We start from the raw sequence: 20,155 nt of genomic DNA, 5'->3' as shown, positions 1-20,155 counted from the left end.
AACAGCACAAAAGAATGCGTAGTTTAGATATTTCCTGAAAAGAGCATATTATATATACATTTTTGATGTTGCGTAGAAGCAACATTGGGTTATAATCGGCTGAAAAGAGTCGATGTTTTGGCAACCGACTCAGTCAAATGCGTCGCCGTTTCAATGTATTCATTATCATTGAGGTGGACATCTTAAGAATCCTTATCTTATTCTAACCCTCTTTTTGTGAATTTTCTCCGCGTGTATTTGATAGATTCTCGATCCTCTCAGTTTTAATGACACCCAAATTGCAGCTCCGCTTCAGCGGAGGTTCCTTTTTGAAGCCGTTAATGCATAAATCTTAGTTGGCTCACAGTCAGTAAGAGTAGACTCAGATATCTCATGAATCATATTGAAGTGTGAATAGCTACCTTGTTTGTATGCGGCCAAAATTCAGCTGTGATACCATACGGCATCACGTTACTTTTCTAAAGTATTTTTTAAAGCTTGTAATAAGAGTGAGTAATAATCGATGAGTTGAACACTTCCTTGTTTCGTTTCGCTTTTTTTATCAGCACTACTGTTCTATCTGGTATTCTAGCGTTCCTGAATTATCTATTCAGGCACTGAAATGGGAAGATCATCTTTAAAAAGTCTACGTTGCGAAAGGCAGCACTGATTATTCGTTGTAATCCAGGAAAAATACCTATATGTTCGTGTGATTTTGATTGCAACCGTTGATTGGATTGCGATTCCTTACGATCAATATAACCTTCGTCAATTAGAATGTGACAGGTTTTTAAAAGTATGCCCGAATAGCTATGCTAAATGCTCTGTTCCATAATAAGGAAGTTTTGATTAGTGAATCAGTTTAGAAAACAAGTATTGTTACCAGACCACACGTGCATAGGTCAAGGAGTTAAAATTACATTTTTTTTCTTCTTCCCAAGATGTAATGATGACGGGTAACTGCAACGTTAAAGTATAAGTCAAAGTTAGATATGAATGTTACCCACAATGAAAATAAAAGGTGCATATTGTGAAGCGGTTACGCTAGTTCATTTTTGAATCAATCAGAGTCTGATTCTCAACACACTTCACCCACGCTCTGGTCTGGTTAGATAATTGAATGCTATATATTTTTTAATTATTTAGGCGTGTTTAAAATCAGCATGGCCATAGCTACGTCAATGCTAACTTTTTAAATATATCTAGTCTTATCAGTATAATTAGGTCTATTAAAAATCAGTAGAAGTGTAGCTTTGTCAATGTAACTTTTTATGTGAGAGAGAATGTAACGGAGCTATTGTATTGCGTGATAGTTAACCTCCAAGCAGCGACAAGTATTCATTTCCCTGTTACATAACCCTTTCCCTTAAACTGTCGCATTAGCCCTTGTGCGCTTTCTTCGCTCATATCTACATTTCCGCTTTATTCGCTATGTGCTTTTTTTCTCATGATCTCATGATATGAAAAATTGTATAAACCTGTCTAAACTTTGTATACATTCTCATACAATTGTCATGACAATGTATAAGAATGTATACAAATTGTATACAGGTTTATACAATTTTTTTCATAGGGGTACCTGGCCTCGTCCACCATGTTGGCCCCACTTACCCGACATTAACCCAGGATTCTACTGCTATGAATGAATGAATTCTATCCCTAGCGTAAGTAAGTCACTGCACTCGGCAGCAGTGGAAAAGGGTTGTTATCGCGAATCTGGGACGAGTGTAAACCGGATGCACTTGTGCGCGACAAAGGACTGCTTTTTAAGGCGAACCCCGGAGAAAGTCCGTGTGTGCTTTTCTTCTTCCTTCCGGAGGGTGAAGAAAAAAAAGCCTAAATCGAGGCGCCCTAAAAAGTCCCATATTCCACTCTCTGCATTTCCTGGACCCTCAGCTGAAGGCTTGACTCAATATTCCACTCTGAACTTATCTCCGGCATCATTCGAATCGTAACAAGCAAACGCACTCTAACACACTGTCTCCTCATTCCGCATTTGCCTCTTTCCTCGTTATCTATCGTCGATCCAATGCTCCCTCTCTCCTCTGCTCTTTAGATGCACTCGTAAATTCACTCTCACACAATGCACTGTCGCTTTCTATATCTTTCTTTCCACCCGTAAAACGCTTTCTTTTTTTTCATTTCACCAAATGGAGTCGTTAGAAATTTTCATTGTGCTACCGATTTTGTGATAGATTGAATAGCAACGAGGCCTTTATTTTTTTCCGTTTTTCCATCCGAGATACTTTTCTGAGCTATTCAAGACGAAAAAATGGACAGCCTTAATCCTTTTTGGCCGATAAGTTGATGATAAGTTAAAGGCACCGGTGCGCGAAGGGAAACGTCGCGTCGGTGGAAGTGATACAAAAATAAAACCTCAAATTCAATTCAATTTATTAAGTCACCAGAAGCATATGAATTATTCATGGCTTTATCAATATATTACATGTTTATTTATTTATTTCCATTACCCCAAAAACAGCACATTTACGGCCTTTACAATGGGGAATTAACAATTAAAAATGAAGGACATTCACACACGCCCATGCCCTAGATAAGGGTAACTTACCCAGGCGGGACTCGAACCCGCGGCATTGGATTTGTCAGGCGAGGACTTTTCCCCGCCGCCACCGAGGCCGGCAATGTTTTACACTTCATATAAATAAAAAAACATTATGCACAATATCAAAACAATATGAAAACTACAATACAATTTACAATTTTTTTGGATTAACACATTTCAATTATACATTTAAATTATTTCGCATTAGAAAATCATCTATACTATTGAATAATTTATATAAAAGTAGTTTTTCGCGGTACACTTGAATTTAGAGGAACTTTTAATATTTTTAATAGAAGTAGGCAATTTATTGTGCGTAAGTATTCCCTGATGATCTATTCCTTTAATCGTTTTATTTACTCTGTGCTGACTTACATGGAATGCGTTTTGGTTTCTCTTATTATGACTATGAAGGTCACATTTTTTTAATAACCATGTCTTGATTTTTGTTAATAAGAGACACTGTTTATTTTTTGCATTTTGAATAATTTTGGAATGAAGATAGAGGAGCCCCAAAAAAATAAGTGTCTTCAGAAGTCTTCCACCTCTCTCAGATTTCAAATGACGTTGCCAACTCATGAAAAGACGGCGACAACTTTCCCGTTTCCTTACAAGAGAATCCTTCCTTGCAAGTGAATATAAATGATTAGTCCAAAAACTTTCTTAAGCTCTATCTAAAAATGAAGATTGTTTTCGCAGTATCTTATCTTTCCCTTCGTTCTAATGAATGGTTTTTTTATGGATTGCGAGTTCGGGTCTGGGTAATCGAACCCATCGCTTTGTCCTATTCCTCATTCGCAGCCATTTTTTTGCACCTTTCATATGGTTATTTATGTTTGAACGAATATGCTTATTTTCAGTTTTTTGTGATATTTTTGGACTCAGTAAACGCCTTTTTTCGATCATAATTGATTCATATAGTAACGCGTTTTTCCTCTTAACTTCTCCCGAAAAATTTACTAGCAATATAAAATAATTTCGGGCGTGTGAAACTTTAATGTAAACTTGCTTGCGCTCTGCAAATAAAAAATGTCAGTTTTGTACATATGTTTCGATTAAGGGTTATTCCTCTCATTAATGCGTGAATCATTTCAGTTCGTGGACTGTATCTCCATACTACGCTCAATACCTCAATTTTCCTGTGTATCCTCTCGATCGAAACATTCATCACATTATACTACATCATAATACATTAAATTATATTTTATTATAATATATTACGAGGGTTACCCAGGAAGTAATGCACCAAAATCGTTTTCTCAGCCGACAACAAGGGCGAGAACGCGACACTGTACGCATGCATTATCTGAAGTTTCATGGGTGCTCGCGCAAAATTTTTGGCGTTTCCTACAGATAGCTTAGCTGCAGGACCATTTGAAAGTGGCGTCTGTTAGTACGTTAGTTAGTTGTTAGTTGTATGTACGTTATAAGCAGCGCGCCGCCGTTGAATTTCTCACTTAGAAAAGAAACACTTACGGAGAAAGAAACTGTACTGTGGCCATTAAGGGTGTTCTATCCTAATTCAAAAATCCAAATTCAACCGTCGCAGGATTTTAGTTGCGAAGTCGGCCGCAACGGCCAGTGGAATGGGAAGCCTCCTTGGGCGGAGGGGAGTAGTCGCTGACCGAAGGAAAAAAAAGGAAAAGACGAGGGTCGAGCTTCGCTCCGACCGAAAAAAACACCCGGCGCTGTATCAAATTTCACTGCGGAGGTGCGATATTGAGAGTGGTCGGGATTCTGAGGTTGATTTTTGCTCTCTGGTGGCATTAGTCCCATCTCAGCCACTCGGTTGACGTTTCTTGGAAGAATCCAAATACGCACGCTCTCGACGAGGCTGGGAAGTACGGCCTGCTTCTATGAAGAAAGGCGATTACTTGCATTGTTCTCTCCTTATGCACTCTCCTCGAAGGGGAGAGCTGGTCAACGTTCTCATCTCAAAATTGTTAAGTGTTCTTCAAAGCATCGTAAAAGTCAATTACGCTAACCGAAATGCGCGTACTTCGTGAAACTTTTTTTTAACGTACAACTTTACATTTTTACGTTATTCCTCAGTATGAATGAAATAGTAACCACCCACGTCCATTTGAAAACGTGTATTCAATACAGTTACTTTCCGAAACATGTTTATTCAGTAATCATAGACAGGGAGAACACTAATGAGAAATATGACAAATAATGAATGAACGAAAATTGATTTTCAATCATCTTTAATATTTCTTGATTTATATGGTAAGAACATCATAAATTTCATATTGCATCAGACATCACATACAGCTTTAATAAAGCCAATAACCCTGAATATATCGCATCGGGTAATATTGACTTTTTCTTAGACGTTTTTGTAACTAAATGATGCCGTTCGAACTAGAGTTTTTCTGGTCTCTAATTTCTTGTAATTCTGACTGAAGTAACGTTTAATATTCAAAGTGTTCCCTAGTTTTGCTGCAACCGACGTTTTGACCCGATGCGACCGAAAGTGCTACAATTTATTCTCGCTACTGATCCATCGTGGAGACGATTAAAATTCATTCGCTCGAACTTGGCTTGATGAAATTTCCGATGACTCATCTTCCTGGAATACGCCCATGTGCAAAGTGTGTATAATGAATCTTAGCAGTGGCAGTGACGTTTAGAAAGATGTAAAACCACAAGCGGTGGCAGTTGTGAGGGATAGCTTACCCGTGCTCGCGAGGCCAATGCCGTTAGATGCCCTTACCTTTCGTGACGAAAGAAAATGTCGGGAGGGAACAGTCGAGGATTGTTATCGCAAAATCAATGCGCATTGAACGCTTCTCTCTCTCTCTCTCTCTCTCGCGGCGCGACGCAGTCACTCGATTGCAATTAAAATGGTTTGGTGCGAGAAGCAAAGTATACGCCATTTTCGTGAAAATTTACTGACGGGCGCCTAAAATGCCCTTACCTTGCCGCATTCGTCGTAAATGAAATTTGACGCAAAAAAATTATAGAATGTTTGCTAAACCTTCGCAATCATGATGCAAATAACACGTCACTACGCTATACTTTTTCAGTTACTTGAAAATGATGTAGTAATTGAATCCGACTTACATCAGTCACGCGAAATCGGTGACGCGGTTGGCTGGAATATTTGGTGTAAGTCATCATCATCATGGCTCAACAATCCTTAGGTTGATTTGACGCAGCTCTCCATTCCTCTCTCCTATCCGCTAACCTTTTCATAGAGAAATATTTCTTCTCTTTTACATCCTTTAAAACCTGTCCTAAGCAACTCAATCGGGGTCGTCCCTTGCCCTTCTTCCCTTCCACCTGTCCTTATACGGTAGTCTTCATCAGGCTTTCGTGCCTCATAATGTGTCCAACTAAGTTGTCCCGTCTTCTGCTTAAGGTTTTTAGGAGACTTCTCTTTTCTCCCACTCTTCTTAGCACTTCCTCATTACATACTCAGTTTATCCATTTTATCTTCACCATTCTTCCTTAGCACCGCATTATTTTACAAGTATCATCTCAAAAATATGGAGATTGAATTATTACTACTTTCTTTGTATCGTACTTTTGATATTTAACCTCTAACGATGTCGTCTTAAGATGTATAAGAGAGTTAGTTATGGGTCCCGTAATCGCACACCTACCTTCTCAAGTTGATCCAAAAGAATTCCTATCTCGTGTTCTCAGGTATACTTGATCCCCCCCCTCTCTTCCCTCACCACACCCCCTCCTTCTCCCCCCCCCCCCCCCGTCACGACTTGGGGCACTCCTCTCGCTCGCAAGTGCACGTAACATTTCCCGCCGCAGTCAGTGGTCCTTTGTCCTTTAGCGAAGGTTGTCCACCTTTCTCCTCCCTTTCATTTCGTCGTCCTTTCATCCTCTCTCTCTCTTCCACCTGACTGATTGTGAGTGGTAATGTGTGCAGGACCTCCCTTCATGCTACACCCCGTGAATGTTAAGGGAGCGAAAACTGTTGTTGCTTGGAGACCAACAAGCCACGCGCGGCCGTTCCCGGTATTACGTAAATGAACGGTGTGAAAAAAGTTAAAACTTTGCCCACGATTTTTACAAAAGAGAATCAGTCTCAAATGTGTTATCACCCATCGTGCATTCGAATGGATTTACAAAAGTCGCCACTCGGCGTCGCTGAGTGGAAAAGCGATCCGAATTTCACGGAGAAATAAGCGATATAATCACGGAATATTAACCAAAATTATGGCGATAATTTTTCAATGCTATTCCTCGCAATTTCAAATACTTTAATGCAAAATATAGGGAAAGGAGTGGATCACTCTGCATTTGCTATTAAGGGGCGACTGAAGAGGCAACATAAATCAATATTCTTTGGGATGGAATGAAGGGTTCTTCTTCCCTAAGCATTCATCTTGCATTTAAACACGAATATTCCAGTAGAGGATTCTCCGGTCGACATCTTAATCTGCTATCAATCAGCGCGCATTTAAATGGGTTAGCAAAATCGTCGCTCGCGTCGCTGACGGACAGAGCTATCCGAATTTCATGGTGCAACGAGCAATAATTCTTTTTAATTAACCTTGTTAGTTGTGTCAAATCACTTCAGTCGTTATAAGAAGGATGTACTCCTATTTGAAGTCTGGGGCTTAATTCAGTCTCCTCAACTCATTTGAGTTATCATCTTAAAGTTGTGATGTTATCAAAACTCTCTACATAAATGTGTATATGTATGTGTGTGTTCATTACTGTCTAAGTTAAAACTCATATTTTTCTGTTATTAGTGTCGAATATTTTACATTTTTTGTATAAATATCTACTTCTTGTTAGCCTAGCAATAATCTCCATAATGCCTTATTTTTGTCAAAATGCCTTTTATTAAGAGTAGAACATTTCCTGTATTTTCTATTTTTTGCACTCATAGGTTGTACCCAGAGCATAATAAAAATATTCTATTCTATTCAAATGACGCCGTTTTTCGTCTTGGCTTTTAACGCTTAGATATCAGTTCTTCACATCCTGTTATCCATGTTAGATGACAATTTTCAGCCCAGCTACGTGAGCAGCTGCAGTACTGTATATTTCATCCTATAATGTTTTTCCAGTGACAACTCACTTGAGCGTCTGTCATTTTTTACCTCTCCGTTTTGAAGTAAACATTCTCTCAAAGCTTGAAAGCGATCTTCGTGACGCATCTGCTGCTGCCGTTCATGTCCCGGGCAAAGACAAAAAAAAAAAAACTCCCGAATGGCTCGCGACGGCATGGGATTCGCTCGCTGGCATCTGCCCGAGGGTATAAGCACCCGGTGCCAATGTGCTCGCTTGCAGCCCGAACGAAGACGTCGTTGTAGGGCGTCATCGTGTTCCTCATCACGCACCCACCGCCACTCACCCCACACCAGAGCAGGTTGACCCTTTCCACGTGTTACAAATGATTTTTTTCAGAAGATTGACTCGAATATTGAAAGAAAAATGCTCATTCGCAATTTATTTTTTATTTTTAACGAATGTGGTGGTGAATAAGGCTTTTTTTGATTCTTTCCCGCCGAGTGGTTGCTTTTAATGTTTATTGGGCTTCCCGCCCGCTGAGGAATTTCCATTTCTGCCGACGCACAGTGGGCTAGAATCGAAAAAAGCTGGCTAAAACCTCAAACGATTTTTTTGAGCTAGGAAGTTGAAGCTTCGCATACATATGCTCGAATAAATTGTGCATAACTTTCCTGATTTCTTCTATCCTGTGTTTTCACGTTAACAATATATGTAAGGTCAAATTTGAACAAATTTAGTGAAAAACGACCACCCTCAATTTTTTCTGAAAATTTCCAGCTTAATCCTCGTGCAGTGGTTTCATTAATAGTTTTATCGACAAAAATGTCATATCATCTTAATTGACTCTTATTTTTCTTCCATTTGAAGGGTTTTTAAAGATTTTGTTTCGTCAATGACCATAGATATATAACAAAATGGCGGAGCCTGTTTTCAGCCCTTTTTTTGCATAAACGTAGAGAAAAAGTAGATATTACCACGGATTTCCACCAAGTGACTGATGCCACGTCGTTCTATGAAGCTTCTAAATTGTGGATCTAAAGTCAAACCTTGCACCAATTTGCAACCCCGAATTTTTCAATCTTTTTTTCGAGCGTGCGTCCGACTCCGGTTCTGACCGGCGGCGGAGAGGACGGCGACGCGGCAAGCGTGTGGATGCAATATGGTCTCATTCACTTTTATATGTGGATAATAGGTATAATAGTGATAGAAAATAATCACCAGAAAGTAAAATTAATAAATATTGCTACGAATAACTCTTATTATGCAATCGCTGGGCACTGCTAGAGGTGTACTGAAAGGTTTCTTTCTTTGAGTGCATTCCATATACTACTACGGAGAATGGACTTAAATCGTGTGCTTAAAGTAGGGAAACGGACTCAAGCAAACTCTATTTCTAGGCAAGAGCCGTCGATAATCCAAGGCCTCCACTTCCTAACCAGCCAGCTTTTTTTGATTCTAGCCCACTGTGCGACGTTTCGATGAAGTACTTTTTCATCGCCGTCAGATCTGGTTGATGCCGGATGCTCAGGACGCTTAGTTAGTTCTCGCCAGCAGAACATTATAGGATAAAGTTCACAGCATTACTACTTCTCACGTAGCAGAGCTGAAAATGGTCATCGAGATAGATAATAGGATGTAAACAGAATGTGATGTTGTTTGCAAAATTACATGGAAAAAAATTACAGGTAGAATGAATTAGGAGCCGGGTTACATTTCGTCAAAAAGTGTAGTAAAATATGAACCAACTGCATTCATGGTTACAATTACTTCTTCAAAAGTAATCAAAAGTACTGTTGGATCTACTATGCTTTCTGATCATTGATTAAAAAAAAATGAATTGACGGTAAAATTAACCGTGGGACTCTGTAGTTACGTAATATTTGAATTGCCTCTAAGCCATTGTGTACAAAAATTGACCTGATAGTCGCTACTCAACTTCTGGCCCATAATACTGGGCTGGGTGTGGTAACACGACCTCGTAATTTCAACTATGTTTTCATTTATTCTAACCAAATGGGTTTCAATGTGGTAGGTCTTCACTTTTTTCTCCTAGTGCGAAACCCATATTGTTCTGTGATTCGTCTCTTACTTTGAGATCTATTCGCGACGAAACGTCGACGGCCTCAAAGCCTTTCGAAAATAAGTTGACGACTTCACAGATTCATGCCGCGTGACATCGTTACGCCTCGGCGAAAGGGAAGTGGTGGAGGGTCAGTGGCGTAGCCAGGAATTTTGTTCGGGGTGGGGGGTCCAAAACCAGGGGAGGAGGAATTTTTTAAAAACTATGCACTAAGTAATGGGTTTTAAACTAATTTTAACACTTTTCGTAATAGAAAAAAAACTTAAATATATTTAGTAAATTCATGATTTTTTAAATATTTTGTTCTTTTATGAAGGAAAATAATTGTGTTTTCATATTTCGGGGGAGGTCCGGACCCCCGGATCCCCCTCCCCTGGCTACGCCACTGATGAGGGTTTGACAATTCATTGCTACGTTAACTACGGGAAGGATCGATAGTATCTTATATCAATGTCGTGCATGCCACAGCGATTTAAGCATTTTTCAGTATGTTTATTTTGATAATGGTCGGATTTTATTCCTATTTCATTTCATGAATAATTTAAATATATTGGCGGTTTTAGTAACCGTATTTACCGTTATGATGATAAAATCTAGTTCTACCTGTTTATTATTCTAGTAAATTATTCAATAAAGTAAATTATTTCATTTCATGAATAATTTAAATATATTGGCGGTTTTAGAAACCGTATTTACCGTTATGATCATAAAATCTAGTTCTACCTGTTTATCATTCTAGTAAATTATTCAATTCACTATGTGGATCTACGTCTATCTTTCAGATAACGTGCTTTAAACGCGGCAATGGAATCCATTTTATTCCTTTAATTTAAAGTATGTGAGACAATTTCACGTAACGTCGGGTAGCATTATTGATTATGCTTTCATAGTTTAATGTAGATTTTCTAGACATAGTTTTATGGATCAAGCCCCCGCCAAAAAATTATTTGGAGAATATTTGTCTATTGAATATGATTTTTGAGTTCCGTATTTCCTCGCCGTACTATTTAATTTCAGATCTAAAGTCGTCATTCATCTTTCTTTTGTTGCAAATATTACACATCATTTTCCATTTCGTACGTGTTCCGTTTGTTGACTCTTCTCGAGTCGTTTAGTTGAACTGAAGTAAAAGAGATCGTTTTACTTATAAGACTAATAGTAAGAGCTAAAATGTCCCTGCATTATTGCTGCAACTGGTTTTGCAAGCTCTATTTGAGCCCTTTTCACCATGGACTCTCGAAGTTAAACCAAGTAATGGTCCTCAATGTGAACGATAGATGCTGGTCGAGGAAAACATTGAAACCACTCGACTTCAAAAATGAGAAATTATCTAATTACAACCCATTTATGCTTTCTTAATCTCCTTCAGGGCTACAAAAAAAACCTTTGTAAGAATCAATGCGATGCTTGAATTGTCAATAACTAATCCTTTGTCTTTATAAGATTTCGGAGTATAACTGACCTAATTTCCGATTTACTCGGAATAGACAAAGGTGTTTCATTTTCAGTTGGTTGTGCAACGTTCTATCCCCAGAAGTTTCAATTTAGCGAATATCGCTCGTAATCCACTGGCCGATGCAGTTGATTTTTGCATGGTTAGTGCATTGAAACGACTTCTTACCTATCTTACCTACCTATCCTCTGTACCTATGTAAGCCCTTCAGTTGTCTCCCTGGCGTGGTTAATGAAGGTCGATTCCATTATGATAATGACCTTTTATAATAGTATTTAGGGATTATTTTGCTTAATACATCGATATCAATTATTGATATTTTTCTTCAAACATTCCGAAATACGTCGTTCTTAGCAGCTTAAAAACGAATTTAAAAATATCGTAGAATCCAAGGAGGGACGACTAAAATTACACGATTTGGTCGTCCTTGAGTGCACATGAGCAGGATGGTGACGACGGGTTCTGAAGGAAAAAGGAATAAACCCTGTGACCGGAAAATTCTCTTTCCGCGGTGAGGCCGCCAGGCGATAGCGGCGTTTGTCGCTTCCGCCCTCCTCGGGACTCTGACTCACCGCCTGTGACGTCAGGGGGGGCGGGGGGAGGATGCGGGCTGGCTTCTTGGCTGCTTTCATTAAAGCATTGTGTGTGAATCGCCCGTAACAGAATGCGCGGTCAAAAGGGACCGAAGGCGCACTCGAGCCAAATTATTTAATCAATTGTATTCCGGAGACTTGAACGCTTGCATGGGCTGCCACTTTGATCCGATCGTTTTTTTTTCGTGGGGATCCCTGCGTGGGCTGGTGATATGGGGTTGTTTTCTTCCCTCGAATGGCAAGATAAATAAATCATCTTCTCACGGAAAAATAGCGCTATAAGAACTTTACTTTGTAATTTGAATGGTTTTTGTATACACCCTTTAGGTTATAGACAATCTGCTATAGATTGGTTCACTCTTTCACAAGGGCATACGATTAAAAATAATTGATTGAAAAGCGAATCTTACCAGAAGTCATCATCTACTCAGAATCTTTGTTCTTATGCCCGAGATTTGAATTCAGCTTACTGCAACATGCAACTTTTACGACTGTGTGGTTGAATTCCCTCTACGGTAGCAAATCGATTTAATTCTGGGCCTGACACTGGATAACATCGTTATACTAACATTTCTTGTCATAATAGTTGATAAGAACTCGATGAGAGTACCCTGCTGTTTCCATTGTCTTAGTATTTTTAAAATTTAAATAAGGCACGTCAAATGTTGATTCGATTCTGATTACATCATAAGTAAATGCTAAATTTTATTTTGTTCACACCAATTACAACGTAACCCACATTCATCTACATATGCTAGGGTGTGTGACACGGGACACCAGGCATGCAGCTCACAGGACAACGACAAGGGGTCAGATCAGAGACTAGGGGAGAGCTAAAGACACGGGCATGCTACTATGCAAATAAAACTATTAGTTATGAATAGAAAAACGAAAAGTTAGCTGATTCTTGCACGAGTTATAAAATGCCTAGAAATGCATTCATGATAGCTAGTATTAACAATTACAGTAAGTTATTAACTATACATGCAGAGCATAGTTCGTGTCCAGCTATCTTAGAGCTAAACTAATTCAGATATTGTCCTTTATTTTACGCGGGAGAAACGGCATATTTTAATTTATCAGATCTATCCTATTTCCCTAATTTGCTCCCTATAATCGTTTATACAGTAATAGTTAGGCTCTCTAAAAATCTTTTGAACAATAGGCAAAAAGTGTTCTAAATGTAATTCCCGCCACAGAGTTAATCTATTTTTTCCCTTCGATCGGTCAGACTTTCCTTCTCTTAATATTTCCCGGATGTGCTTTTCCCAAGATAAGTTAAATAGCTAAAATAATAGCCACATTAATTCAAGCCTCATTTCACCTGAATTTATTTGATCAATTTCTCTCTTTTGAGTCGACTTTCATTGTAAACGATAAGCTAACAAATCATCAATGTTCTACGAACCGCTAATTTGTGGTATTTGGAGTATAGTGCAGGAATTTGGTGTATCCGAGTCTCTGGTTGCGGTATTGAAGAAACCATTCTTATTACTTGCAGCCTCGGAATAACTATGGATACATGGCAGTAGGAGATAACTAATAGGCTAATATGCGGGATTGAAAGAATTTCGAAAAATAAAACTGTATGTTTTTCTAATATTCTTTCACGTATTCATTTAAAGTAAATAGTTAGCTTTTTGAAAGTCCATCTCTCATGAATAGATGTCCGTGTCAACTCTCATTTAGCATGTGGACAATATGTTCAAATTCGTGGCAGATTATGATACGTAATTATTGATTACGTAATTATGCGCTATCGTCAGCGAGGTCATACCCTGGAATGGGCCAAAACCAATGTTTACAGCTGATAATTTTAGTCCCCTGAAGGCCACCTTATCACGAAATGAGGATATGTATCACTGATCGCAAAGCTACGTTAGGGAAATATTTACAGTGGTGATTTTCCTGTTCTTGTGAAAGAAAAGCTTTTGATTCGGTAGAACACTTCACTTATCGGATCGGAAGCCTCTTTTTCCTCACTATCACTCTTGACGCTGCAAGTGGCTGGCTGTGGTGTGAATCATCTAAATGCTCTCTTGTACGGCCTTTTTGTAATCTCCCCCTCACTCGAGGGAATTGCAAATTCCGGCGATATTTTGTTCTCAGGGGCCCTCAAATTTTAAGTCCGCATAGAGTCGACGCTCACCATCGATTCGTGAGGAACAGACTCTTATTGTGACTCCGCATGAAGCGGCTTGCACGTCTTAAGAGAGAGAAGGAGAGAGAGAGAGGCTGCTTCATTCACATCTAGAGATCTGCATGTGCTACTTAACGCTCTCCAGATGTCGTGCGGGAGGAAGGAGGGTGTGGATTTCATATACATCCTGTTTCTGCTCCAAGTGTACTCAGAGCTTCGTCTTTGAGTCCTAATATATATTTTTTTTGGATTCCCGAATTTCGTATTCATTTGAAAGTTCACTTTGGCACTTACAAACATAGTATTGTAGTCCTACGGTTCAGGGGCGCAGCTAGGAATTAAGGTTGGGGAGGGGGGGGGTGCAACTAATACCGGGGTGTGTGGGGGTATGGAATACCCACCAGGATAAGCGGTAGGTGCGAGATTAGTAAATTGCGGAATTTTAAGATAAATGTTTCAAAATGGTGAGTTTTACGGCTTTCTGAGGGATATTTTATTAATACCTTAGGCTGTTCTATTAGTAATATCAATCCCATTGGGTAAAATGGATTAAACTTAAAAATTTCTCTGAGCTCGCTGCGCCATTGCTACGGTTGGTATACTTCATACTCCCTACATTTCTCCGACTCTAGTTCTTTTAACTACCCGAGGTTCTTATTCCCCGTGTCCTTCTTCATTGGCCCTAGATATTTGCCCGTTGGTCTTCCTCCGTGGATCCTTTCATTCAGTGGAGTAACTAGGAATATGCTCATGGGAGGGGGGGATGAAAGGGAATGGGCTAAGGGCGATCTCCCACCCACCACCCCCCTTTAGGAAAATTTTGTAAAAATGACATGACATGCCTGCAAATACATTTTACATAATTTTAACACTTAAAATTTGGGTTTCATTAAAAGGTTACGTTAAAATTTACTATAAGTCAAAACCAGGCAATGGTTTTGAATAATATTTTTATTTCTATGAGGCTTTGGGGGTGGGGATCTATCTCCCTCATCCCCCCCCCCCATAGTTACGCCACTGATTTCATTATTTTACACGTGACTACTGTCTGTCATCACGGGGCAAATCCACCGCGTTCTTATTTTGCGTTCTTATTTTGCTTGGTACACGACAATGAAGTGCACTCCTTTAACGCCACTGCGGAAATCTGCCTAATTTCAAATTGCTATTCATTGGATAGACTTAGAATATGGAAGAGAAGGAAAATAAGCAAAAAATATACACCTCAATTAGCCATTCTCTCTCTCAAATACTTAACGGCGGTTTTAACCCATTTATCGCCGAAACAGTATTTACCGGTCATATTATTTTGATCTAAATAATTGGTATGTACCACTTAAATGTCGAAAAGAAGGAATCATTTTGTCTTCAATTTATGATAACTGCTTTTGTACGCTGCTATGAAATATAAACTGGTTAAACTTTGGCCTCTAACTATCGCCTGTTGATATTAAATTGGGATTACTTTTCCATTAATTATTATTCGTGATATCAAAGTGTGATGCACTGGGTTATTTTTTTGCCCTCACCTTGTCGTAATTTGTTAAGCTATAATATTTTTTTAACCTAAGTGATCAATGAAAAAAGTGAAAATGGCATCAATTAGGGGATGGAGACTCAAAATTTATATTGATGATGTAAAATTTATATATTTTAGATGCAAAAATGGCGTATGATGCTGCCTTTGTTAAGCACTCTTGGAAACCCACGCGTAAAACAATCCCGACCACGCCTATGCTCTCATATATTATCAATGTAATAATGCTGCGGTCACATTTTAGAAAAGAAAGCCGGAGCCGGGGTGTTTATTTTTTCGTCCGCTCCGTGCGGGAGGGCGCCCGCGTAGAGGTGGTGGTCTTGATCGTGTTGGCCGCGCCCCGCCCTCAAGACGCTCGCTGCAGAATGAAGAAGGGGGGGAGGGAGCTGCTATCTGAAGTTGAAGTCACGCTACGCTCAAGGTGCGCGAAGACAGTGGCGCAGCGAGAGGGGGGGGGGGGGGGGGTTTGGGGGATAAATAAAACCCCCAGAGCTCAGAGAAATTTTTAAGTTTAATCCATTTTATTTAATTGGATTGATATTACTAATATAATAGGGTTAGCATTATTAAATATTCCTCAGAAAGCAGTAAAACTCACCACTTTTAACCATTTATCTTAAAATTCTGCAATTTATTAACCTCGCTCCTACCGCTTATCCTGGTGGGTATTCCATACCCTCACAAACCCCGCTATAATTATAGTTGGACCTAACGCCCCCCCCAGCCTTAATTCCTAGCTGCGCCCCTCCGTGAATAAGACGAGGAATAAAGTCTTTTGGTGGTCGGGCGCGCGGGGGCGTATTTGAAGAGGGGAAGGGATTCCAACCTCCAACAGCCGTCCACTGCATAACTCTTTGTCAGCTCCCCCTGCCACTGTTTGGACGGAGTCAGCCGTCCAAAATGAGAAAACATTTTATCGCTTCGGCTCGCGGCATCGAAAATCCCTAAATTGTCTACCTCTCCCCATGTGTGTAGTGGAATGGGGGTAGTGGCTACGTGACTGACTACGGCTCTCCACCGATCGACGCCCTAAACTATTTTCCGATCCATATACTATTATTGTAGTCTTCTCTTAATAATGTTCATGGGATGTCCTTATTTAAAATTACTTCGCCTAAAATTATGTTGATCTCGTCCCCCCTCTCCCCGTAAATATATTCTGAGTGTAAACCATATTGACACTTCCCATTGCTTATTTATGCGAATTCATGGGCCTGCCTGAGCAGGGGCGCAACTAGGAATTAAGGCTAGGGGGGGTTTCAGGCGCAACTAATACTTACGGGTATGGGGGTATGGAAAACCCACCAGGATAAGCGGTAGGTGCGAGATTATTAAATTGCGGAATTTTATGATAAATGGTTCAAAATGGTGAGTTTTACGGCTTTCTAAGGGATATTTTATTAATCCTAACACTATTCTATAAGTAATACTGATCCAATTAAGTGAAATGGATTAAACTTAAAAATTTCTCTGAGCTCTGGGTGGGGGGGGGTTTATCCCCCAAAACCCCCCCTCGCTGCGCCAATGACCCCATGGACGTGCCTTAAAGGCTACAAACGCCTCTGACTCGAAGGAGTTGGGGCGAGTTGGACGTGGGATCTAGCGGAGAGAGTCTGACGGCGATGTCTTCCCGGCAGCCTCTTTCCCTCTGTAACCCCGGTAACCCACACCCTCAGCACAACAAACCCCGCCTGGTCCAGACAGGAAGTCAAAAGCGAGTTGTCCCTCGCCCCCAGTCAACCACCCTTCGGAAAGTATCTGGTGTGCCGGTTGACAGGTTTATTATTTCGACGTCTGCAATTATGCAGAAGACGCCGCGAGGGGTGAGTTGGGTCGTACTTGCGTGCTTTCTTCGCCCGGGAGGGTGGTCTGTGTGTGAGCGTAAGATGGTGCAGATAGGCGATCGGGCGAAGACAATGCGAGCGCCCTTCGTGGGGAGAGCGAATGGAAAAAGCTTACAATGTTGTGTGTGTTTCACCTTTTCATAAAAATATGTTATTATTCGGACTGCCATCGGCGTATCGAGCAACAATAGGAGGCTACAAAACAGGCGTTTGTCCTGGCTACTCAGGCGCAAATTCCGGTTATTACTAGCGATCGCTAACTTAAGTCCTTAAAATTAGCGAATCCCTTGACAAATGTTGTATAGTCTTCTTTTGAGTGGTTAATATTTGCTCTAGGCACCCCTTGGCGACGAGGAAACCGGGATAAACGCAGAAGAAGGGATATCATGGAAACACTCCCCCCGTAGAACTGGGAGTCCGGGGATTTTGGAAAATATACCTATATTAATGCATCTTAAAAGGACATTTTGAAGATGCTATCAACGTTGAATTCCTCGTAGGGTTGCATGTTGTGAACCAAATGTAAAAAAATATTAGTTTCTTTTATCAGTTGTTTTTCTACCACTCCTCACCTCCATTGAATCCGCCTATACGTACAACTAACCTTTCCACTCTGTTGCTTTTTTTAATTGAATCAATTTTCTTTAGAAAAGCACAAAATAAAATCATGAGTATGAAATTCTTCCACGAAGTTCTGACTAATATTATTGTTTAAAATCGTATTGTACGTCACCAATTAATCAAGGAATTAATAAGAAAAATTCTAATGTAGAAAGTGAGAGCATTCAGAGAATTCCTGACAAGGACTAGTTTAGCATCAGATTTTGTGCAAATAATCTGCCACGAAAGATATATGCAATTATAATTCCATCATCCTCAATAGATTTGAATTGGAGATTGAATTCCGAGAAACCGATAATGGCCCAGATAGCCGAATTATTTGCTTCCTTTGACACTCTGTGCATTAGTACTTGAATTTTTGGGCATCAGCCATGCCAGAAATTTACTTTATAAATCACCTTTGTGTAATGATTATTAATGGATCTACAGAAATGATATTTTGTTGCTTTATATATGTTAAAGTTATTCTATTTATGAATTGGAAGGAAATGCAAAGTAAAAATTGAAAGTAATTCTGGATGCCTTGAGAAAATCATTCGCCCAGACAGGGATTAGAACCTGGATTGCTTAAATTGAGGAATTATTTGTGAAAAATCAGGGAGTTAATTTGATAGAGATAATTAGGGAGTGCTCACAGTAATCCCATCAGGACTCGATAGGGCTCGAGTATTGGTCCATGCAATTGGTTTTTATTATGTAGGATTCTCGCTCTTTGACTGCACTTGTAGATGACCCGGTAAAGGTTTGCCAATGATTGGTCAAGGTCATCTCCTAAAATTGTGTGCATATAGATGATGGATATAAGTCTCTTTAGCAGATATTATATTGAAGAAGTGATTTTCTCATCTTGCCACATAACATAGAATCTTGAAGAGGAGATTTAAAAGATAAACACTTAACTGTTGCTATGCAACAGACTGCCCTGCTATGATTTAAAGGGTTAGAAATTCCAGACTTCAGTTGCCATGGAGGAGGATGTCTGATCACACCTTTCAAAGGACTAGGGCAGAGTAGGACTGTACCAACCCTAGGGCCAATAGCTGAGCCCATTCACCATCTCATCTCCCTTCCAAGGTTGTCAAATACAGCCATATACTTTTATCTCTTGATGAGTTACTGACTGTACATACCTTTGTTTTGACATAATATCTGGCAACGCTTCCCCCTCCTCTGTGCTTGCTGCCATCTGACTGCTTTCGCCGCGGTGACAGTAGAAATTTTTGTACGCATGTCCTTAAGTAAGAATGAACGAGATAATATTAATTTAAATTTTATTTACAGGATGTAAAATTGCTCAACAAGAAGGCGCCACCTCTGCTAGCCAGTGCCTGAACTGTGATGCCGATGGACGATGCCGAAAATGCAGTGGAGTGATTATTTATGGAAGCAGGGAATGTGCAGATTCATGTCCAAGAGGATACCAAGAAGAGTGGTCTACACTAGTAGATTACATGGGACGATTGTGTAAAGGTATGGATGTTATAATTTCTAACGCAACATAACCTGTGAGGTGAAATGAGCTTAATCAATTATAGTGTTAGATTGACGTGAGATTCACACGATTGTTGAGGTGATTTTCAGGGAATAATATGTCTGAAATTTTAATGAAATTAAAAATAAGTTAGAGATTAAGATAACAAATTTTTCTCACTAAATCATGTCAAAAAATTGATATTATCGGATTGAAAACTTGTATTTCATTACATATTTCATTTTTCAGAGACATTTGATAATGATGGAATAAATTTTATTTCTTTGTGTTACTTACCAGATACTTTTATACATATATATGATATCCTAAATCAGTTAGTACATATAAGTGTCGACTTTTTCACACTTATTTGTGGGCAAACCAGTACTGGGACAGAATGTAATGTATCTAATAAGATTATAGATTCCACACTGCAGTATTATGTGCAGCTAGTAATGAACTCTGTAATTTGGAATCTGGTGCTGGCAGAGGCTGCCAGTTTTAATCTTTTTGTAAGTGTATACTCACACATACTGATTTTGCCAGTTCCATATAAGATTTTTTTTATCCAGATACAATTGTTCTCATTTATTTAATGTATAATGAAACTAGCTCCAGGCAAAAACCATGCTGATGTGTGTGACATCCATTTATGTCTTGTGGTAGTATTGGAACTGGTCCTAACATTAGTAATAGGGTGGTTTCCTAATATTTTTTTATCGCCTAAATCGAAAGATTATTACTCCTGTACTATGTATTTCATGCTTTTAGATTTTTAAATGACAATAACTATTTTTCGCGTTTAAACGAAAAGTGAAAAATTTCAAGCTTGTGAAAATGCGACGGCTAAGTATGAATGCTGGGAAAACCCTGTGTGACGTCATTCTGGTT

At 39.4% G+C, this 20,155-nt stretch overlaps 1 protein-coding gene across 2 annotated transcripts in view; it reads left to right on the top strand.

Moving 5' to 3' along the window:
• LOC124155976 overlaps positions 1-20,155 on the top strand; it is a 140,802-nt gene that overhangs the window by 110,960 nt on the left and 9,687 nt on the right. For both annotated transcript variants that reach the window (XM_046530237.1, XM_046530229.1), the window contains exon 2: positions 19,075-19,263. In XM_046530237.1, the coding sequence (XP_046386193.1) occupies positions 19,075-19,263 (189 nt within the window). The remainder of the gene's footprint in view (positions 1-19,074; positions 19,264-20,155) is intronic.

The sequence above is a fragment of the Ischnura elegans genome, chromosome 1 (genome assembly GCF_921293095.1).
Source record: "Ischnura elegans chromosome 1, ioIscEleg1.1, whole genome shotgun sequence".
Lineage (NCBI taxonomy): Eukaryota > Metazoa > Arthropoda > Insecta > Odonata > Coenagrionidae > Ischnura > Ischnura elegans.
The sequence above is the reverse complement of the archived record's forward strand: the minus strand, read 5'-3'. Positions and strand labels throughout refer to the sequence as shown.